This window comes from Phoenix dactylifera, unplaced genomic scaffold, assembly GCF_009389715.1.
Source record: "Phoenix dactylifera cultivar Barhee BC4 unplaced genomic scaffold, palm_55x_up_171113_PBpolish2nd_filt_p 000085F, whole genome shotgun sequence".
NCBI classification, from domain to species: Eukaryota; Viridiplantae; Streptophyta; class Magnoliopsida; order Arecales; family Arecaceae; genus Phoenix; species Phoenix dactylifera.
The window spans coordinates 789,131-813,686 of NW_024067677.1; the positions used below are offsets into that span (position 1 = coordinate 789,131).

Here is a 24,556-nt window from a genome sequence, read left to right on the forward strand (position 1 = left end):
CCAGTTCCAGCAAACTAACATAAAGTGGAGATCATATATGAAGCCATCTCCCATCTCCAATACACTTTTCTGTACTGTCTTCATAGAATGGGTTCTTGATATGCATCTACATTTATTGGAAAACTGATGCAATGTAATAATGAGGAGCAGGAAAGGCCGTGGCCTGGACCTATCTGGGGCCCTGAATAGGCATAGCATCCAGAAACAAAGAATGTCATTTTTTGTTGAAGTAATCAACCCCATAAGAGCAATTATGTCTATTTTCAGAAGGTATTGAAGAGATAAAACAGGATGGTCTGGCTGGCTTAAAGTTTATTTCCTTTCCTTTTCATGCAAGTCCCAGTGGGTTCCATTTGCTTAGCATGGAACTAATTAGATCTTCTGAAAATGGGAAGGTGCATGCTGTTGAAGGGGTACTATAATTTGTTTCAGAATTAAGGTTGGTATGCATCCTTTCTCCTTTTCTTTCTCTTCCTTTTCTTCCCTTATTTCTTTTTTTACCCACTCTGTTTTGCTCTTTAATCACTGTCTGCTACAACTAATAGCAGACCTGATTGTGTAATGGTCCCTATCCACTGCAGACCGATCTATTCCTCCAGCTCCTGGGATTCTATTGTCTACTGACAGCTTTTATTTGTTACAATAGAACTGATCTGCTCTGATGTCTCAACATATCTGTAATTGATCTTTATGTGTTCTTTAAAAACACTTCTAGATGCCTGTCAATACTTAGATCTACATGTCCTAGCACAAAAAACAAAGAAAAAATAAAAAACCTTCTTTTCTTTATTTTAGCTCTTTATCTGTTTAGATCAGATCTTGTGCACATATAGAAATGAAGAAGTAAAAGTCTGCTGCTGTTAATGTTCTTTACTCATCATTAGAGCCCTATAAATTGCTGTGGAGTGATTGATTATAACCCTATTTGATTTTGATGAGCTCAAAGCATTTGAGTATATCTTATACTAATGAATTCAACCTAGTGTTTCAGCCAGATATTTGTGAATTTATGTTTAAGTATCTCTAGCTTTGGTTCAATACATTTTGGCTAAGTATGGAACTCAGTTTGAACCAAAGTCTGAAGCTCGAGTCGACTCCGGAAGATTACGAGTCGACTCCAAGTGTTTCAGAAGCTCTGGCACATGCTCGAGTCGACTCCGGTACACTACGAGTCGACTCCGACTGAGAACTGACAGAAAGACAGAAAGTTGATTTTCAGACCCTGTCAGCGAGTCGACTCCAGAAGGGTTCGAGTCGACTCCGATGGTTGCCGAGTCGACTCCCGACGTTTCTGAGTCGACTCCAAAGGGTAACAGAAGAAAGAAAGAACAATGTATTTTAGATCCTGCAACCGAGTCGACTCCAGAAGGTTACGAGTCGACTCCGAAGTTTGGCGAGTTGACTCCTAGTTAAGTACAAGTCGACTCTCAGAGGAAAGCAAGATTAGAAGGCAGTTCAAGCCAAAACACAGAGGATCAGTTTTCGGATTTTGAGAGCCGAGTCGACGCCAACAAAGTGCGAGTCGACTCCGAGGCAGTTCAACTCAAAACACAGAGAAACAGTTTTCGGATCCTGAGAGCCGAGCCGACTCCAAGTACTCCCGAGTCGACTCCCAAATCAGCCGAGTCGACCCCAACAAAATCCGAGTCGACTCCGAGGCAGTTCAACTCCAAACATAGCGGATCAGTTTTCGGGCTCTGAGAGCCGAGTCGACTCTAAGATAATCCGAATCGACTCGAGAAAGAAATACAGAAAAATAGATCTCTGGAACCCTGAGAACGAGTCGTCTCCGGAGGGCCGAGTCATCTCCAGACATTGGCGAGTCGACTCCAGGGTTGGCCGAGTCGACTCAAGAACGGGACAGCACTTTAATTCAAATCCTTAACAGTGGGCGAGTCGTCTCCAGTAAAGTGTGAGTCGACTCCAGCAACAGCCGAGTCGACTCCAGATCGAGCGAGTCGACTCCGACCCCAACGGATACACTGTCAGAAGTTGCAGATTGTGCAGAACGGCCACAAAAAGTTGTCTAACGGCTAGTTTTCAAAGTGGACTGCTTAAATAGCCAGAGTGAACAGTAGTAGACATCAAGAGAGCTATTCCATTCAAACAAAAAGGGATTTTTGCCTACCAAAGGCTCTCAAGAGTAAATACAAGAGAAAGAAGGAAAAAGCGCATTGAACTCCATCCAACAAACGTTTCCTTCGCATTCAAGGCTCTCCTCTGACATCAGATCATCAGTGCATTCAAAGAGGAGACTCAGAGTTCGAGAAGCCCCTTCTTCCTCTTCCAAAATCTGTTTGAGGGCTTCTAACTCTACATTATTTATATTGTTCATATTTGCTTTTTAAGAAGCTTTTCCTGTACTCTTTACAAACTGTTTTCTTGTTACTTGATTCAATCAGGGGATTGAATCAAGGTTGTTGAGGTTTGTTGGTAAGCCGAAGTTAAAACCAACGGTGTAAGGGTTCGATTGTGATCCCGGAAAAACAATTGGGTGGTTCTAGTCGGTGAGCCTGTGAAAATCGACCGAGTTCGTTGTGATCTCGTGAAAACAACAAGTTGGGTTGTGAACTTGTAAAACATCCGGTTGTAATCCTAGGGATTATAGTGAACTCCCAAGTGAAGCTTGGGGAGTGGACGTAGGAGCAAGGGTTAGCTCCGAACCACTATAAAACCTCTTGTGTTTGTAATTGGTCCATCCTCTCCACTCACTACAACTAGTAATCTAATTAATCAGCCTGCAATAATATTAATTAGTTACTCATTAAGTTTTAATTTGCAATTATTACTTAAAACCCAATTCACCCCCCTTCTTGGGTTGTCTTCTTGGGCAACAAGTGGTATCAGAGCAGGAGCTCTTCTATCAAAAGAGTAAAAGATCAAAATGACAATCCCTTTTGGATCTTCACTTATTAAGGGTCAATCCACCAACAGGCCTCCATTCTTCAATGGAACCGACTACGCATATTGGAAGGCTAGGATAAAAATATTTACCCAAGCCCAAGACTATGAGATTTGGAGTATCATAGTTAATGGACCATACATTTCTTCTATTTTTGTAGATAACATTACTATTCCCAAGCTTGAAAAAGATTGGGATGACAATGATAGAAGGAAGGCACAACTAAATGCCAAAGCAATGAATGTGCTTTATTGTGCCTTAGACCGTAATGAATTCAATAGAGTCTCTACTTGCAGTTCTGCAAAAGAGATATGGGACAGACTTGAAGTGACCCACGAGGGCAGAATCAAGTCAAGGAATCCAAAATAAACATACTAGTTCATAAGTATGAACTATTTAAAATGGATTCTAATGAAACTATCACTTGCATGTTTACTAGATTTACTGATATTGTCAATGGTCTAAAATGCCTTGGCAAAAGTTATGCTAACAGTGACCTTGTCAGAAAAATTCTTCGATCTTTGCCAAGGTCATGGGAAGCCAAGGTAACGGCAATCCAAGAAGCCAAGGACTTAAACAAGCTGTCACTCGAGGAGCTTCTTGGATTCCTGATGACGCATGAGCTCACAATGAAACAACACAGCGAAGAAGAATCCTCTCATAAGAAAAAGGTAATAGCCCTCAAATCTACTTCTTCTAACAAAGATCCATCTTGCAGTAGCAGTAGCGAAGAAGAAGACAATGAGGGAGATGATGATGAGGCTCTTCTCGTGCGAAAGTTCAGAAAGTTCATCAACCGGAAGAAGTCCTTTCATCAGAGGAGAGGTCCCTCAAATTTCTACAAGGACAAAGGTAAGGAAAGGAAAAGTGAGGGAATCGGTTGCTATGAGTGCAAGAAACCGGGACATTACAGAATCGACTGTCTATTACTGAAGAAGAGCATCAAGCACAAGAAGAAGAAAGCTCTTGTCACCACCCTGACAGACTCCGATTCATCATCATCATCATCGGATGAGGAACAAGAGAAAAATGCCAACTTCTGTTTTATGGCAAATGAAAATGAGGTAACATCTGAAACGCATTTAAATTTTACCTTTGATGAATTGTATGATGCTTTTAATGAACTAATGGATGAATATAAGACAATAAATCTTAAGAATAAAGAACTAAAACTAACTAATCAATCTCACTTCCATAAGTATGATAAATTAATTAAGGACAAGAATTTTATCATTAAAGAAAATTTAGAACTTAAAACAAGCAACCAAATGTTAATTCAAAAAACTAATACCTTAATTAAAGATAACGAAAAACTAACCAAGAAAATTTCAGAACTTAAAAACGGTAAACAAACTTTAAAAGATAATCTCACAAAAGACTTAAACATACTAAAAATAGAAAAACAAAAGCTAACACAAGAGCTTGAAAAATACAAACCTATTGTTGAAAAGTTTACATATAGTTCTGAAAAATTGGAAATGATACTTAACAATCAACGAGCTGTGTTTAATAGAGCTGGTTTAGGGTATAAACCTAATAATAAGCAAAAGCTCCTTAAAAATTTCTTTGTGAAAGCAGGAGAAGGTAAAACTAAGAATATAACCTGTTTTTGCTGTGGAAAAGTAGGACATAAAGCTAATGTGTGTGACCATAGGAAAGCAGAAGCTAAAAGAAAAATTAAAAAGGTTTGGGTTCCAAAAGGAACCAACATTACTAACCTTGAAGGACCCAAGAAAACTTGGGTACCTAAAATTGTATGATTTCCTTGTGTAGGAGTGTCTTGCAGCCAAAGTCGACAAAAACTGTTGGTTTTTGGATAGTGGCTGCTCAAGACACATGACGGGTGACAAGGAGCAATTCTTCATCTTAGAGCCTAAGAAGGGAGGTGCTGTGACATTTGGAGACAATAACCAAGGTCACATCGTTGGTATAGGTAAAGTACAAATCACCTCTTCAACCTTCGTTGATAATGTACGATTTGTAGATGGTCTTAAGCATAACCTACTTAGCGTTAGTCAATTATGTGATAGAGGTTTTGATGTTTTGTTTAAGCCATCTTTATGAATCATAACCAACTCAATTGACAATGGATTAGTATTTAAAGAAATTAGACGTGGTAACGTCTATGTAGTAGATCTTGAAGACCTTACTAAAAACAGTCCTTGCTTAGTAGCTAGTGATTCTAAGGTTGATGATGCAAGTTGGTTATGGCACCGTAAATTAGGTCATGCAAGTATGGATACAATATCTAAGTTAGTTAAAAGAGATTCTGTAATAGATTTGCCAAAACTAAAATTTGAGAAAAATAAAATTTGTGAAGCATGTCAATATGGCAAACAATCTAGGAGCTCTTTTAAATCCATAAATTGTGTCTCTACCTCTAGACCTCTTGAACTACTACACATGGATCTATTTGGACCAACTAGAACCACAAGTCTTGGTGGAAACAAATATGGTCTTGTTATTGTAGATGATTTTTCTAGATATACTTGGGTCATGTTTTTAGCTCATAAAGATGAAGCATTTTCTGTATTTAAGAAATTTCATAAGGAAGTAACTAATGCAAGAAATGCTTCAGTCATAGCTATTAGAAGTGATCATGGAACGGAATTTGAAAATCATCTATTTGATGAATTCTGTAGTAAAAAAGAAATAACTCATAATTTCTCTGCACCTAGGACACCACAACAAAATGGAGTTGTGGAAAGAAAGAATAGAACCCTAGAGAAAATGGCTAGAACCATGTTGTGTGAAAGTAACCTTCCTAAGTATTTTTGGGGAGAAGCCATTAACACATCATGTCATATATTAAATAGAGTTTTATTGAGACCAATTATAAAGAAAACACCTTATGAACTTTGGAGAGATAGAAAGCCCAAAGTAAACTATTCATGTTTTTGGGTGTAGATGTCTCATTCATAATAATGGCAAAGATAACTTAGGTAAATTTGATTCTAAATCTGATGAAGGTATCTTTTTGGGCTATTCTACATCAAGTAAAGCTTATAGAGTCTTCAACAAAAGAACCCTTGTTATTGAAGAGTCTATACATGTTGTTTTTGATGATACTAATGATGTCTCTTCTAGCAAGAGAGTAGCTCTTGATGATGATGCAGGAATACTTGAGAAAAAGATAGATGATATGACATTACAAGAGGATGAACCGAAGCAAAGTGGAGAAACCTCAACAAGCCAAGAGGTAATTGATGATCATGGACTTACAAAGGCTTGGAGGTATGCATACGGTCACCCTAAAGAATTAATATTAGATGATCCATCACAACCTATTAGAACTAGAGCTTCTCTTAGGAACTTAAATAATCACCTAACTTTTGTTTCACACTTAGAACCTAAAAATATTGGAGAAGCTGAAAATGATGTAAATTGGATAAATGCTATGCAAGAGGAACTAAACCAATTTACTAGAAACAAGGTATGGAATTTAGTAGAAAGACCCGCTGAATACTCAATAATAGGAACTAAATGGATATATAAAAACAAACTTGATAAAAATGGAGTTATGGTTAGAAACAAGGCTAGACTAGTAGCAAAGGGCTATAATCAAGAAGAAGGTATAGATTTTGATGAAACCTTTGCTCCTGTGGCTAGACTTGAAGCAATTAGATTATTACTAGCATTTGCATGCTCTAAAGACTTCAAACTATTTCAAATGGATGTAAAAAGTGCCATTTTGAATGGGTATATTAATGAGGAGGTTTATGTAGAACAACCTCCTGATTTTGAAAATCATCAATACCCCAATCATGTATATAAACTAAACAAAGCACTTTATGGTCTAAAACAAGCCCCTAGAGCATGGTATGAAAGACTTAGCAAATTTCTATTAGACCATGAATTCTCTAGAGGAAATGTTGATACAACACTGTTTTTAAAGAAGAAAAACAAAGAAATGTTAGTAGTGCAGATTTATGTAGATGATATTATTTTCGGTGCTACTAATAATCACCTCTGCGAAGAATTTGCTGACTTAATGCAGAGTGAATTTGAAATGAGCATGATGGGAGAGCTGAACTATTTCCTCGGGCTCCAAATCAAACAATCTAAAGAGGGGATCTTCATCAATCAAGCTAAATACATCAAGGAGATGCTTAAGAAGTTTGATATGGATGGAAACAAGCCAATCAGCACACCCATGAGCTCATCATGCAAACTAGATAGGATGAATCAGGTAAATCAATAGATCAAAAGCTGTATAGAGGTATGATAGGCTCTTTACTATATCTTACAGCAAGTAGACCTGATATCATGTTTAGTGTATGCATGTGTGCTAGATATCAATCTAATCCTAAGGAATCACATTTAATTGCAGTTAAGAGAATTTTTAAAAACCTAATAGGAACAAAAAATATAGGTTTATGGTACTCTAAAAAATCTAGCATAAACTTAATAGGGTACACAGATTCAGACTTTGCTGGTTGTAAACTTGATAGAAAAAGCACCAGCGGGTCATGTCAATTCTTAGGAGAAAATTTAATCTTTTGGTTTAGCAAGAAACAAAACTCGGTTGCACTATCTACGGCGGAAGCCGAATATGTTGCTGCCGGGAGTTGTTGTGCTCAAATCTTGTGGATTAAACAACAACTTGAAGATTATGGCATTAAACAAGATAAAATTTCCATAAACTGTGATAATACAAGTGCCATTAATCTAACTAAAAATCCAATTCAGCATTCAAGAACTAAACACATTGAGATAAGACATCACTTCATAAGAGATCATGTACTGAATGGTGATGTGACACTTCAATTTGTTTGTACTGATGATTAACTTGCTGATATCTTCACAAAACCTTTGAGTGAAGATCGATTTTGCATACTAAGAAGAGGGTTAGGAGTGATTGATCCATTCTAGTGATACTCTCCTCTAGTTCATTGATTTTGAGGATTAGTTTATGTTGGACATAGGATTTCTTGTCTATGATCATCAAATCAGTTCTTAAATCCTAGATAAGTCCATAACTCTCTCTTTTGGCACGAAAATAACAAGATTCTTGGTTGTGTGCCAGAGTTCGAGTCGACTCGGATACATTTTAGAGTCGGCTCATGGGGGAGTCGACTCGCGCATATTTGGGAGTCGACTCGAGTTCGAGTCGACTCGCGACATACCGGAGTCGACTCGAGGTCGGGAATCCGACTTTTAACCCTAAGCGGAATATTTTTCTCTTCATTTCTATTTTCAGCCGCCACTGTTCAAAAGCCCTAGAGCCGTCTCCGACCTCGTCTCCGACCCATTTTAGGTCATCTCCGTCGAGTTTTCTTCCATTTTTTCTTGTTCTTCCCCCGTATTTAGGTCAAAAATGCCTAGGAAAGTCGTTGTCCCAAGCCGGAAGAGACCCCTCGCCGCGAGCGGCGCCGAGCGGCGATCAAAGGCTCGGAACGAACCCGCGAGGCCACCACCTCCGGTTCCTTCCCCGCCAGGCCGGTTCCCTCGCGTCCGTGCGCCGCGAGGGCAGTGTCCACCGGGAGGAAAGTCGACTTTGACTTCCTCTCCCGGGAAGGGTTCACCCTAGGGCATCGTCTCAGGGCTCAAGGGTTAGAGTTATTCTGTTCATTAGACCTCCCTACTTACCCGAGGTTAGTTAGGGAATTCTATGGGACTGTAGCCCGAGGTAGTGGTGGTATCCAGGGAACCGTAGCGGGTGTCCCTATATTCATCTCGGAGGACTTCATTGCTCGAGTCCTCCATCTCTCGAGTGAGGGGATTGTTCCCACACACCCCTCCGATAGGACAGAGGCCCTTACGGCCATCTTAGGGTGTCCACCTCAGTCCCCCATAGAGGAGGTGTTCGCAAATCAGCTTTGGGCTGAAATGCGGCTTCTCCTAAGTGTCATCTCTAGGACTCTCTTCCCCAAAACGGGTAGGTTTGATTTTATTTCAGAGAGAGACCTAGCACTGATGTTCCACATACTCCAGGACACTCCTATCAACTTTCCTAAACTCATCTACAAATATATCTGTGAACCCCTAGATAAGCCTAGGTTGAGTCTCCCTTACGGTATGCTATTCACTCTCATCTTTAGGGAGTTAGAGGTTCCTATTCCTGAGGGGGAACCCTCTCGCTCACTGCGTCATACAGATCGCATGGTTGAGGGGACTCTCCATCGTATGGGCTTTCATAGAGTTGAGGGAGTCTGGGTACGGAGACCATCCACTATCACACCATCTGACCCTACCACTCACCACTCCCCTAGCCCTGACCATGACATAGCTCCTCCCACCTTTCCTTCCACCTCTGCTCCTACCTATACTGAGCCCTCCACCTCCACTGCCCCACCTTCTCAGCAGCAGCCCCTGGAGGTTCGGATATCTTCTGAGCAGCTCCGAGAGTTGAGGCAGGAGATAGTGAGGGAGCTGAGGGATGATCTCCTGAGAGAGCTACGAGGTTCTCAGACTGCTCCCTCCACAGATTTAGTTCCCTCCTTAGCAGCCGTGACAGAGATGGTTGCAAATCTGAAGGAGGAAATATACAATGTCCGAAGCCTAGTTCAAGCTCAATACTGGAACATGAGTGACGTCAAGGACGACACAAGGGAGATGCGAGACAGCATCAGACATGAGCTAGGCAACCAGAGTCAGGGTGCAGAGCGGCTAGCCAATGCGCTGATCTTCAAGCTTGACACCCTCCAGGAGAGTGTGAACAACATTTCCTCGACTCAGTCTAGAACCACCTCGGAGATTCTCGAACAACTAGGCAACATCAATGAGGGGTTAAGCATGGTCATCCAACACACTAGACTAAGTAAGGGAGCCACATCCTCCACTACAAAGAAGAATTAGTGTATTTTTATCTGTTTTTGTGATGTACAGTTCTTTGAGGACTTCTTTTGATATGTGATCACACTTGTACTCAAATTTGAATTTAATACAATGAGTAGAAATTTCCTTTCAAAATTGTGACTTGAGTGCTTGTACTTTTCTGTGCTTTTCTGCCTTTTTGCTATGATGACAAAAAGGGGGAGAAAATATATTGAATTGAAATGTAAAGGGAATCACTAAAAAGAAAATTCTTAAAGCAAAAAGTAATTTGTTCTAAGTGGATTCGATACCTCGAGGCTCATTATCTCTCTGTTGGGGCTCCTAAAGGAGTAATCTCCAGAATCTATTCAAGGGATATTCAGAGATTAGTTGAATCATACTCAAGAACAAATTGTTAAATTTTTCCTCTAAAACAAAAAATTTAAGCTCAAAAGCTTCAAGACATTAAAAGAAAATTCAGAGAATCTAAACAAAATTGAATGCATATGTTGAGGGGGAGAATCTGAAATCTTAAGAAAGCAAATTCATTAAACACTTATAAGCCAAACAATTGATTGCATGACATGAAGGCTTATATAATTCCAAATGAAAGGGGGAGCTTTAACTTCAGGATTTACTGTTTCACACCTTTCAATTTTGGATAAATTAAATGACTAGACACTTGAATTCATTTCAAAACTTTATTATAAATCTCCTTTTGGTTGAGCAATTCACTTTACAAATACTCAATGTTTTGTCATCATCAAAAAGGGGGAGATTGTGGAGTGATTGATTATAACCCTATTTGATTTTGATGAGCTCAAAGCATTTGAGTATATCTTATACTAATGAATTCAACCTAGTGTTTCAGCCAGATATTTGTGAATTTATGTTTAAGTATCTGTAGCTTTGGTTCAATACATTTTGGCTAAGTATGGAACTCAGTTTGAACCAAAGTCTGAAGCTCGAGTCGACTCCGGAAGATTACGAGTCGACTCCAAGTGTTTCAGAAGCTCTGGCACATGCTCGAGTCGACTCCGGTACACTACGAGTCGACTCCGACTGAGAACTGACAGAAAGACAGAAAGTTGATTTTCAGACCCTGTCAGCGAGTCGACTCCAGAAGGGTTCGAGTCGACTCCGATGGTTGCCAACTCGACTCCCGACGTTTCCGAGTCGACTCCAAAGGGTAACAGAAGAAAGAAAGAACAATGTATTTTAGACCCTGCAACCGAGTCGACTCTAGAAGGTTACGAGTCGACTCCGAAGTTTGGCGAGTCGACTCCTAGTTAAGTACGAGTCGACTCTCAGAGGAAAGCAAGACTAGAAGGTAGTTCAAGCCAAAACACAGAGGATCAGTTTTCGGATTCTGAGAGCCGAGTCGACTCCAACAAAGTGCGAGTCGACTCCGAGGCAGTTCAACTCAAAACACAGAGAAACAGTTTTCGGATCCTGAGAGCCGAGCCGACTTCAAGTACTCCCGAGTCGACTCCCAAGTCAGCCGAGTCGACCCCAACAAAATCCGAGTCGACTCCGAGGCAGTTCAACTCCAAACACAGAGGATCAGTTTTCGGGCTCTGAGAGCCGAGTCGACTCCAAGATGATCCGAGTCGACTCGAGAAAGAAATACAGAAAAACAGATCTCTGGAACCCTGAGAACGAGTCGTCTCCGGAGGGCCGAGTCATCTCCAGACATTGGCGAGTCGACTCCAGGGTTGGCCGAGTCGACTCAAGAACGGGACAGCACTTTAATTCAAATCCTTAACAGTGGGCGAGTCGTCTCCAGTAAAGTGTGAGTCGACTCCAGCAACAGCCGAGTCGACTCCAGATCGAGCGAGTCGACTCCGACCCCAACGGATACACTGTCAGAAGTTGCAGATTGTGCAGAACGGCCACAAAAAGTTGTCTAACGGCTAGTTTTCAAAGTGGACTGCTTAAATAGCCAGAGTGAACAGTAGTAGACATCAAGAGAGCTATTCTATTCAAACAAAAAGGGATTTCCACCTACCAAAGGCTCTCAAGAGTAAATACAAGAGAAAGAAGGAAAAAGCGCATTGAACTCCATCCAACAAACGTTTCCTTCGCATTCAAGGCTCTCCTCTGACATCAAATCATCAGTGCATTCAAAGAGGAGACTCAGAGTTCGAGAAGCCCCTTCTTCCTCTTCCAAAATCTGTTTGAGGGCTTCTAACTCTACATTATTTATATTGTTCATATTTGCTTTTTAAGAAGCTTTTTCTGTACTCTTTACAAACTGTTTTCTTGTTACTTGATTCAATCAGGGGATTGAATCAAGGTTGTTGAGGTTTGTTGGTGAGCCGAAGTTAAAACCAACGGTGTAAGGGTTCGATTGTGATCCCGGAAAAACAATTGGGTGGTTCTAGTCGGTGAGCCTGTGAAAATCGACCGAGTTCGTTGTGATCTCGTGAAAACAACAAGTTGGGTTGTGAACTTGTAAAACAACCGGCTGTAATCCTAGGGATTATAGTGAACTCCCAAGTGAAGCTTGGAGAGTGGACGTAGGAGCAAGGGTTAGCTCCGAACCACTATAAAACCTCTTGTGTTTGTAATTGGTTCATTGTCTCTTCCATCCTCTCCACTCACTACAACTAGTAATCTAATTAATCAGCCTGCAATAATATTAATTAGTTACTCATTAAGTTTTAATTTGCAATTATTACTTAAAACCCAATTCACCCCCCCTCTTGGGTTGTCTTCTTGGGCAACAATTGCTAGTATTTCATCCAAGTCTTATCCATTCATTCCCTAATCCTAGGGCATCCATTGGTTCCCTCAGCTGACTCCTTTGTATTTTTTATTTCATTACTTCATTTTCAATTATGCAGCCCTAACCAAAGCCTGCTAGTATCAAGTTTCTTCAGCAATAAGTATGGATAATCTTGAATATTTTGCTGTTTGCTTATTTCTGTCTGCTGCGTCCTGTGTTATATTCACACTGGGCACTAGTTTCGATGCACCTTTTCAAGAATATTTTAGAATTTTGTTATGTATTCATAGAGATTAGTTTTTAGAGAAGCAATCTATTAAATTGCATAGTTTAGCATCTTTGAAAAATGAATTATTTCTCACCCAAAAATGATAGGGTATGAAGCACCATAAGACTTCTATGATGAAAGTCTTCCAATAAAATCTCGTACAATAAACCCCCATTATCTTATACCAGAAATTCAATTATGTAGCACTGATATCACTAAATTATAGATATCAGTGCAAATGGACAGATTCATTTATATATAGAAGGCCATCTGTTGGCATATCACTTGAATGGGAGGATATGGTGGTATATCTTGAAGGTTAGCATCCATCACATTTTGTTCGAATACAACATATAGGAAGGTACTGGTTTGTTTTAAATTTTGTGTTAGAAAAGGTTGTTGTATGGATGCTTTTGATACAGGATCAGAATTGAGGCATTAGCCTGTATCAGCTGGTACGTTTCATAGTATGTACTGCATTGACACTGGATACTGGGTGGCATGGCTTTAGGCAGAAACAAGAAAAAAGGTGTAAAAAATGTAAAAACACCATTGAGCACAGTAGTGAGCAGTATCGAGTACTGCAGGGTCTTGTTGGAGCTGGTCCACAATGGGTCCCAAGGTGGTGCTAAGTACCTGCTCCTTACTAATATGATTAGTCTGGCTGGATGGGCCGGTAGGCCCGGTATTTAGATCCTTGTTTCAATAGTTTCCACTACTTGTATGTTGTTGCAGAAAATGATTCACGATGTAACAGATGCAACTTCAGTTTAATTTTTTGATCTAAGTTTAAGTGGAGCCAACTTGATATAGATGGAAATACACTTAAATAGGAGTTGGGTTAGATTTTACATTGTTTTCTTAAAATCAATTTTTGTTTATAAATATGAATTTCAGACTGTTATGACTTGGATCAGCGAGTCTATTAGCATCAGTGTGTACTACAGAAAACTTAAAGGTAACTTGATCTGCCAAGGCTATTTAAGCTGTTCAAAGACCAGCATGATCAGATCAATTTTGGTTAGGGTGGGTTGGAAAGTCTTACATCAGATTGAGACATGTTCTATTCTATACTTTTTGAGTTGGTTGATATGTATTCCAATTGATCAAATAAATTTTAGGTCATTGAAACCCTTAATTGGCAACAAACCTAAAGCATTGCAATGAATTGAAAGCTGAATAATGAATGGTTTGTCTTTCAGAAAATATCTGATCTGACACCAGTCTTTCTAGTGATAATGTTTTACAATAAATGTGTTTCCAAAAATTTAGGCGGTGCAAGTTTATCAAGAGCTTAGTCAACAAACCCTGATGACATTTTGTTTTTGCTTAAGAAGATAAGCATGATACCTCTAGTTATCATTTAACTTTCACGGAAAAAATGGAAAAGGAAGATAAATTACTCTTTATTCTTTCTCTTCTTCAAATCTTCATTTAAGAGGAGTGACTTTTGACTGTCTTATGCCATTTTGGTAGCAGTGGTGCTAAATAAACGAAATGCTGTGTCTTTGTGTTCAACAGTTTTAGGTTTTAATGAGAAAAAGTAATTACAGACATATCAATCCACAATTTTGACACTAAGTTAATAAGTTTTCCTTCTAAATATATTTTACAGTTATTATGCTTCAATTGACTATTAGATCATTTGACTTTATGCTTTACTTTGTCAAAAGTGCCATGGAAGAATTGTTTGTTTTGAAGTTGCTATTTCATTCCCTAACAACACATGCAGATCTGTTATTTTTTCCTGAAGATAATATTTGCTATGTCTTTATATGTGTCTTCTGAAGATTTATAGCTCCAAGTGATGCTCAAATTTGAACTTTGATACAGTACTGACAAACTAGATATACTATCAGGTTTTAGCTGTTTCTTAATAGCTATGCTGGTATTTAGATTTCCTTTTGCATTAATTGCAGAGATCCATCATCAAATCAAACAAATGATTCATCTAGCAAGAAGAAGTACACAACACTGGTCAGACCTTTTTATTTCTTGACCTTCTTTCTGTGTTCCCCTTACAAATTTCTCTGTTTGGATCAATACAAATTTTATGTTGGTCTATAATTGAGCTGCTTACAATCTGTGAGGTTATGCTCTTGAACATTGTTCTCTTATTGGACAGGTATCTCTTAGTGGTCACTTGTTTGATCAATTTTTAATTAATGATGCTCTGGATGTTATTGAAGCTGCTGGTGGATCTTTTCGCTTGGTTAGATGTGATGTGGGTCAAAGTTCAAATGCCATGTCCTATTCAGAACTTGAAGTAAGTTAATTATATGAATAAGGAGTTATGAGTAATACAGCCTTTTCTGATGAGATTCATTTCCATGCCTTCTCGACATGTGAGGTTAATATGGTACCCACATGTTGGTGAGAGCATATCAGTTTGTCCATTGAATTAAGCTTTTCTTTGAATTTAATTTTTAATTCTTTCACTAAACATATACTTTTGATACATATTTATAAACATATTTTATGCTACAAGTGTCTTGCTATGTCTAGTGTTTTAATGTTTCCATGCCACATTCTTCTCATACCCTTGACAGATGACATCCTTGTCATGAGTCCAAGTAGTATGTTTATTAATAACAAATATTTGATATATATGGAGTCATTATCATCATCAGATACATTTGATATGTCACAATGTTTAACCTTTTCCATTGCTTATTCACTATTATCTTATTAAATCATGGAATCGGCAATACCAAGCATTATCTACCAATTGTCTAACTTGTATAAATACTATGTGCTTGTTTTCTTGTTTCGAATTTGTAGTCAAGAACGCCAATCAGCATTCTGAAACATGTTATATGACCAACTACTTTTGTTAAATTTACTCTAATGCACACCCTCCTATTATAAATACGTATAGTCTAAGTACAAAGAATTTTTCTCATTATTACAGTTTCCATAGCTACCTGTTCCTACATAATTCCACATATTAAGGAGAGTATTTTCTTCCTGGTATCTCCCTCATTTATTGGTTGTGCCTCACTAACTAAAAAACACTAATTTTATACCTCTGCTGGCCTGGTTGGTTGTTAAACTGTATTGTATTTTGGATGGTTTTTACAGGTTGCTGCTGATGACACTGCCATCCTTGATAAGATAATAGATTCCCTAACTTCTATTGCAAATCCAAGTAAAGATGGAGTCTTCAACAAAGAAAAAGAATTATCTTTGAAGATAGGCAAAGTTAGTGAAAGCAAAGTGGAGGTCAGAAGTAGCATTAAGAAAGTTCCAGCAGTTTTAATTCTTGGTGCAGGCCGTGTTTGCCGACCAGCTGCTGAATTTTTAGCATCAGGAGGGAGCATATCCTGCAGTGACTCCTTAAAAACATGTCAGGGTATTAATGTTGAAGAAATTGAAGGACTTCAACTTATTGTAGCATCTCTTTACCTGAAGGATGCAGAAGAGGTATGGCTTTAGTGCTTCTTCTACCAATTTGGTTTTTTCTTTTTTATTTCCTTTCAGGCAAAGTTCTTTCCCAGAAATGTAACTTAAATATTTTATTTTTCAGTTGGCTTTTCGTTGAGTTATGTTAATTTGATTAAAATCAGTTGATAGTCTTTTGGCAATATTTTTTGATATTATAGAGCCATGATTTGCCAAAGGACACGCTGCTGCCCGCCCTGACACTTCGGATGGTGCCCCATGTTGATTTCACACAGGATTTCCCAATAGGACTTGAATCCTTGTGCCAAACCATATCCATGCAAGAGCATATAATTATCTCATCTGCCATTATGACATGATGTCTGGCAGCAGCAGAACTTAAATTCATGCATTACATAATTTCCGTCTACATGCTTTTCATACTTATATCTACACTGTCAAATGTATATTCTTTCTACATGTACAAATCTTCAAAACTAATTTCTTGCAGACTATTGAAGGTATTCAAAATGCAACAGCTATTCAACTTGATGCTATGGATTACGGAAGGCTGTCTGAGTATGTATCACAGGTACAGTTTGCCCACTGCTATTTAAGAGTGCTAGGATCTTTTAAAAGTTTAATGATCTTCTAGGCATTAGTATCCCTTTTGTAACCTTCACCAACTTGGAGGACATAGGGTTTTCCTTCTCAGTGTAATGTTTATAACTGTAAATCAGTGCTGAAATCTCAGAACCTGATGCTTTCCGCTGCTTTATTTCTCAGGATTAAAAAATTTACTATTAGTAGTTATTTTTTCTATACCAAAGGCAGTCATTGATTTGATACTTTTGTCTATATGGTGTAAGTCTGATAACCAAATGAAATGATCTTGTCTGATTCCTGTAGTCGAAGTAGAGAACTAGGGGGCTTCTTTCTGAGCATAATTTTCAATTCATATAGGATCTTTCTTATTGGCCCTGGCAAAGATTTAGGCACCAAATTCTGGAAATGTTATGTTAAACATTAGCACTAATTTATTCTCAAGACTTTTGCATATATAACTCTGTAAAGATATCCAATTGCATAGTTACCCTTGCAAAGCCCAGAAAAGTTGCAACTTGCATATTTCCCCCTAGATCCAATTCGTTCTGCATATTTGTCCTTGCTTTCACCCTCTATTAGGTATGCTTATACGGCGCTATTAAACTACCATTAAAGTATTATTAATTCTTACAAAATAATACTTTTACCCTTACACAATGGCTCAAAAAATTAAATTAAAGTAATGTTTAAGAATTGAATTGACCCCCTAACCATTAGATAAAACACAATGAAGGTCTGCCATACCGGTACGAACCGGTCCCGAACCGGGCCCGTACCGGTCCGAACCGATCCCGTACCGGGCCCGTACCGATCCCATACCGGTCCGAACCGGTCCCGTACCGGTTCTCCAACAATAAACTACCGGTACCGGATTCCATGTTGATCCGGTACCGGTCCGTATACGGCAGACCATGGTTCTGCTCTTGTTCTCATCAGAGTTACCTTGTCAATCTAGTTTTAAATATTTGTAGTCTGCTAACATGTCTGGCAACTTCAACACTGACATGTCATGGCATGAATCTCCTATACAACCAAAAAATGGTATATCCTACGTATGCAAGGTCGGAGAAACCGGTATCAGACCCCATACCGGTTTTCCGGCAGGATGGCTCGGTACGGGCCCACGTCGTGTTGTGCCAGGTCCGTATCGACAGCGAACAAATAGGAGAGAGGCAAAACGAGAAAGAAAAAGAGAGAGCACGGGAGGGAGGAAGAGGACACTGGAGGAGGGCCGGCAGAGCCCGCGAGGGGGCCGGCGCCGGGAAAGAAGGCCATCGAAACAGGGGTCGGCTGCTCAAGCGGCCTTCTTCCCCGGCGGCGGAGCCCACGATTATGGGAGAAGGCTGCTGTGGCGATAGAACAGGGAAATCAGGAGAAAAAGGGAGGAGGAAGAGGAGAGGAAGAGAGGAAGAGAAGAAGGAGAAGAAGGAAGGAGGGAGAAAGAGGAGAGGGAGAGAGAGAGGAGAGAGAACATTGGGGGCTAAAATTTTAATTCACTTTCATTAAACCCTAATCGCAATGAGGGCCCAAATAAGAAAAATTAACATAAAACCCCTTACACAAAATAATTTTCAATAAAGCCCAAAGTAACATAAATAAAGCCCTACAACAATCAAAATGTAAATAAGCCCAAAAACAAAACAAAAATAGAATCAAAATAAAAATGGTGGACTAGACAGGCGGATGATCAGCTCGGATGTCCCCATCAACTCTTTCCGGGTGGGAAAAGCTCGACCCCGTCGAGTGTAGGTCTGGCCGGCTGTCGTACTGCTCCAGAAGGTCAGGGTCAAGGCGCTGCAACTCGGCTCGCGAAATCCACGTTACATCCGATTCGGATCAACCTTTCCACTGAACAAGGTAACGCCGGTAACTCCCTTTTCTGGTAGATATAACATGCTCATCTAATATATGTTCTATGTATTCTCTGCGGGTATCAAATTTTGGTGGAGGCTTAATAGCAGGTAATGGGTCAGGGTGATCAACGAAGGTGGGTGTATCAACAAAGGGATCAGAAGGAATGAATGTTGTCCTTTTATATGGGACTAAATTTCAATATTAAATGTCGCACTAATCCCATAGTCTTCAGAAAGATCTACAACATAAGCATTCGAACTGATTTTCTTTAGGACTTTGAACGGTCCCGCACTACGAGCTTGCAACTTTTTGAACATTTCCGAAGAAAGTCGTTCAGGTCTAATTTTCACCATGACATAATCTCCTACATTCAACTCTTTATAACGTCTGTGCAAATCAGCAAGAGATTTATATTTTAAGTTATTAAAGTGAATGCGTTTGCTGATCTCCTGATACAATGAATGCAGGTGTGATGCAAATGATTGTGCAGACTCATAGACTCTATGTTGATGAGACATGGGGATCAGGTCTATGGGTTGCCTAGGTTTATAACCATTCACCACTTCGAAGAAACTCATGCCTAAGGACCTATTAACCGAACTATTATATGCAAACTCGGCTGTCGGTAACACGAAATCCCAAGTTCTAGCATGTTCACTGACCAGACATCGTAAAAGATTTTCTAAACTACGGTTAACAACTTCTGTCTGGCCGTCAGTTTGCGGATGATAGGCAGAAGAAAATTTCAATTAGGTGCCCATTATATACCAAAGGGTCTTCCAAAAGTAACTCATGAATTTAACATCCTTGTCGAACACAATATATTTTGGAAGGCCATAAAGTCTAACGACTTCGTCAAAATAAAGTTTCGCAATCCTAGAAGCATCAGAAGTCTTAGAACAGGAAAGAAAATGAGCCATCTTAGAAAATCGGTCCACAACTACAAAAATAAAATTGTTTGGTGGAAGTACATGGAAGCCCTAATACAAAATCCATACTGACATCTTTCCAGGAACACTCGAGAACGGATAGTAGAGTGTAAAGACCAGTGTTCTGCTTACGTTGTTTGGCTAAATGATATGTGCGACATTGACCAACAATTTTGGCCACGTCTCTCTTAAGACTCGACTAGAAGAAACGTCTCTCCACCATTTCAATAGTTTTGTCTCTCCCAAAATACTCAGAGAGTCCTTCAGCGTGTATTTCCCATACTAGAAAATCTCTCAATGAGGCTCCAGGGATACACAATCGGTCGGAGCGAAAAAGGTAATCATTTTGTAGGAAGAAATCATTTTGTTCTCTCTCTACTCCATCTCGTAGGGTCAGGAATACTTCACTAAAGTCAGGACAAGTGGTATATTGTTCCCTGATCCTCTCAAAACCAATTACTTCAGTGCTCATCACGGATAGGAGGAAGATCCATCGACTGAGCGCATTAGCAGCTTTATTCTCAACTCCGACTTTATGTTTTAGGACAAAAGTATAGGCTTGGAGAAACTTAATCCATCGGCCATGTCTATGGTTTAGTTTCTTTTGGAAGTTGAGATGCTTTAAAGCTTCATGATCTGAATACAATGCAAATTCTTGCGGTAGCAAATAGTGTCGCCAATGTCGCAAAACTTGCACTACCGTATAGAATTTCTTATCATAGGTGGAGTAACGGAACCTGTCGTCGCTTAATTTTTCGCTAAAGAATGCGATAAGGTGACCTTCTTGGCTTAACACGTCGCCTATGCCAACGCCAAAGGCATCACATGCGACCTTGAATACCTTAGTGAAATCAGAGAGGCGCAAAACAGGAGCTTCAGTCATACTTTTCTTAATTTCATTAAATGCTTGGGATGCCGATTTAGTCCAAATAAAGTCTCCTTTCTTCATGCAATCCGTAATGGAAGATATTATCGAACTAAAATTCTTAATGAAGCGGTAATAGAAAGTAGCCAAACCATAAAAATTACGTACTTCCGCTAGGGTCTTGGGCTCAGGCCAATCTACTATTGCGCTAACTTTCTCCGGATCAGCGGAAACACCTTTAGAAGATACTATGAACCCTAAGAAAGTGACGTGATCGGTCAAGAAGGCACACTTCTTGGGGTTTGCAAATAAGCTTTCTCTCCTAAAGACATCACAGACTTGCCTTAAATGTGAGAGATGAAGCTCTTGAGTTTGACTATATATGAGGATGTCAATAAAATACACAATGACAAATTTATTCAAAAAAGGTCGAAAGATCTGCGTCATCACCCTCATAAAAGTAATGGGAGCGTTTGTTAACTCGAACGGCATAACAAACCATTCGTAGAGTCCGTCTTTGGTCTTAAAGGCAGTACCCACTCTTTAGGTCGATCTTGGAAAAGACCATAGCACCAGACATAAAGTCTAAGAGGTCGTCCAGCCTAGCGATGGAAAAACGATACTTAATCGTGATTTTATTGATGGCACGGCTATCAACGCACATCCTCCAAAAACCACCTTTCTTGGAGGTGAGGAGTGCAGGTACAACATAGGGGCTCAGGCTCTCACAAACATAGCCTCGTGTGAGGAGTTCGTCAACTTGACGTTTCAGTTCAGCATGCTCATTTGGGTTGAGCCTATGATGGGGAAGATTGGGTAAAGATGCTTCGAAACTGAGATCAATTGCGTGCTTAATATCACGCATCAGAGAAAGTGTATCCAGAAGATCCTTAGGGAAAACAGAGTGAAACTCCTCCAGCAGGGGAACTACTGCCGGTGGATGCTCAGGGTTCGACTCCACATTGATGACTCTAGCCACAAGGGCAAATATAGGTGATTGGCTTTCAATATCCTTCATTACCTTTTTTGGAGTAATGATGTGAAGTGATTCATCTTTTCGCAGAGTGGCACTCTTCTTTTCAGGGGCGGGCTCTCTAGGAGGCAATGAGTTCAGTATAATTTTTTGATCCTGGAATATAAAGCTACACGAATTCGAACGTCCATGAAGTGTGACGTCTAGATCGTATAGCCACGATCTTCCTAGAATGACTTGACCTACATCCATCATAATGCAGTCACACCAGATTTCGTCTTTATAAGATAGGAATTGAATCGAGACGAGGCATCTTTCCGACACCGAAATGGATGTCTTATTTATCCAAGCTACCTTATATGGGTTGAGATGAGGGGTAGATTTCAGGATGAGGTGGAATAACTCCGGAAGCAATGGCGTTGATGCAACTCCCGCTATCAAATAGGATTTTGCACGTTTTACCATTGATCTTAATAAGAGTGTAGAATAGAGAGGTCCTATGCCAATTTTGTTCGACCTTAGTTTGAGCTAGAGTACACCTAACCACATGAAGCCTAGGATTTTGGTTATTTGGATCAGTGAGCTCCTTTTGTGGTTCACTCTGGATAAACTCTAATTCGGCCTATTCGTCTCCAAAATCTTCTACAAAATTCTCAATATTTGGTTCGTAGACTTCTTCGACACATTCATTCTCTTGCGTCCCAACTTCTAGTTCAGTCATTAGATAGGTCTTGGCATTACATTGGGATGCTATATGGCCGAATTTTTGGCACCTGAAACATTGGGTTTGGCTTCGAGGAGGGTTGGGATCTAGTATGCCTTTTTCTTTATCATTTGAAGGATTCTGAATTGGCATCGGGGATGCCCTAGTCGGTGCTTGGCTAGGACCGGGCGGGTTAGGAGGATTGGAAAGTGGTCGGGCTCCTAAGGCCATGGGTCGAGGGTCGATACGCCTCACTACAGGGGGCCATAAGAAACTATCCATATCTTGAGCCAACTGGTATGCTTGGCTAAGGGTGGTAATCTTTTGGAGGATTAGTTTTTTCTGGATCTCCTCACGGAGTCCCGTCCGAAACCTAGAGAGGGTAACAGTCTCCTCTTATATTGCACCGCATCTCATATGAAACTCCTCAAGATATGCGATGTAATCAGCAACCATTGATGTTCCTTGAGTTAGCTTCTGCTACCTATCCATAAGGCGTTGTTGGTAAGAAAATGGCAGATACTTCTCATTCAATTTTTTCTTCATATTCTTCCATGTGGTGATACGAGGAAGCCTTTGGGTCTCACGCATATGTTCGACATTATTCCAGTACAAGTGAGCTTGTCCAATAAGCTTCATTTTGGCAAATCGTACCTTTCGATCATCGGACATATCATACCACTCAAAGTAGTTGACCATGGCTGCTCTCCAATCAAGATATACACTTGGCTCTAGTTGACCAGCAAAGGTGGGAACATCTACCCTTACGGTACGTAGTAGCCTTCGTCAAGTTCGTGCTGCTAATCGGGAGGATGTTGGTTCTTAGGAGGATGGGAAAGACCTACAGGTGGTGCGGCCAAATCGAATTCAGGATGGGCTGCAATTGGGGCTGATGGTTCAGGAGTCCTAATGTGTTGCACTAGTGCACGAACCTCTCGCTTGAATTCTTCATTTTTAGCTTGCATGGCAGCGAACCGTTCCATGAGAACTTGTAGAGCCTCGGAATCCATGGTAGCTGAAGGGGCTTTAGGTTGAGTGAAGTGGTACTCTCTACCGCTACGGGTTGGCATGCAATGACAACACTAGTTGATGATGTGAAATGCAATGTCACTAGTGAACCCTAACTGTCCAAATGTGATGCAAAACAACCTACTAATGTAGCCTACTATGATTTCAGAAATCAGCAAACTTTCACAAAAGTAACTTAAAATTAAATATTACCGATTTGTACTTCAGTTACTTCGGAATTAATGTATGAAATTAATCACTATAAGAAGTTAGGTTGCAAGCACGTATTACAGTCGTTCTAATCCTAAACTAATCTGATCGAAAAATGTTGAGAAACGTTCTGTCGCTCGGGTGTGCTAATTTAATATCTAGATTTAAATGGTAAATAGGATGGGTTTGGTAGTTGATGTTCTAGGTTTTGGAGTTTGATAGCAAAGTAAATTTTTCAAAATGGGGCTATCATGCTGAGAATTAGAACATAATTAGATAAACAAGCCCAAAAGAAGGAAGAACCTGTTACCTGTTGTGGATGCAGTCAATCGGAAGCGTCCGTTGTGGAGTCTCGAACGCGAAGAGGATGATGGGCGCAGTGCACAGAGCTACCTGGAGTTGGGGATCTGGATCTGTGGCAAAGTGGGGCTCTCGGGCTCCGGGAATGGCCTGAACAATATGCTGGCTCGGGCCTGAGAAAGGGCCTACGGCCGCTTGGGCCTGGGCCATGCTCAAAGGAGCTGGCGCGCGGGCCTAGGCCAAGCCCAAGCTTGCGGCCGCTTGGGCCTGGGTCGTGCTCAAAGGAGCTGGTGCGCGGGCCAGGGCCAAGCCCAAGCCTGTGGCCGCTTGGGCCTGGGCCGCGCTCAAGGAGATGGCACGCGGCCTGGCTAAGCCGGGAGTGTGAGCTCGTTGGGGAGGGGTTGTGCGGTGGTTCAGGCTTGTGTGGCTGGGATCGGGTGTGGCCTCTTGGCCTGGATGGGGTAGAGGGGTGATGAGGTGGAAGGGGAGATGGGGTGTAGTTCTCGGGCTAAGGGGGAAAATGGGGGAGTTGGTGGAGGGAAAATCGGAAAGAGCGGCAACGGCGAGGAGGCAGAATGCGGTGGAGGGAGAATATGGGCGGCGGCGGCGGCTCGGAGAAGAGGGGCGATGGCAGCAGCGGATCGGAGAAGGGGGGCGTGTGGTTCCCTCGGGTCTAGTTGGCGGTGTCAGTACGAGGCGGCTGCGCCCGGGCGGCGCGGGGTGCAGCTTGCAGGCGGCGGTAGAGATGGGAAGGCGAGCGACGGCGAATGGCGACGGCAGAGGCGGAAGCGGCCGGGGACGGCGACAGTGGGGCTGGAGCGGCCGGGGACGGCGACGGCAACAGCGGCAGGAAGAGGACTAGGGCTCCTCTTCATCAGGAAGAAAGAGGTAAGCAGAATTTTTTTTTTCTTCACGTGCGGCGTAGCACGTGTGACAATCACGTGCAGGTCACGTGACCTTGCGGGTTTTTTTTCTCCCATAAGGATCCGAGTTAACCGAACAAAAGGGCTAGCGGGTCTAGATCTTACCTGTTAGCAACTTTAAACCTCCCGACAGTTTCGGGAGGCCGCGCT

At 40.8% G+C, this 24,556-nt stretch overlaps 1 protein-coding gene across 6 annotated transcripts in view; it reads left to right on the top strand.

The window, feature by feature from the left end:
• Positions 1-24,556, top strand: part of LOC103716942 (alpha-aminoadipic semialdehyde synthase) — a 73,080-nt gene that overhangs the window by 25,542 nt on the left and 22,982 nt on the right. For all 6 annotated transcript variants that reach the window (XR_003387512.2, XR_003387513.2, XM_039116327.1 and 3 more), the window contains exons 14-17: positions 14,574-14,631; positions 14,780-14,920; positions 15,736-16,077; positions 16,547-16,627. Coding sequence is in view for 4 of the 6 variants with exons in the window: in XM_039116327.1 (XP_038972255.1) it covers positions 14,574-14,631; positions 14,780-14,920; positions 15,736-16,077; positions 16,547-16,627 (622 nt within the window). In the remaining 2 variants the exon portion in view is untranslated. The remainder of the gene's footprint in view (positions 1-14,573; positions 14,632-14,779; positions 14,921-15,735; positions 16,078-16,546; positions 16,628-24,556) is intronic.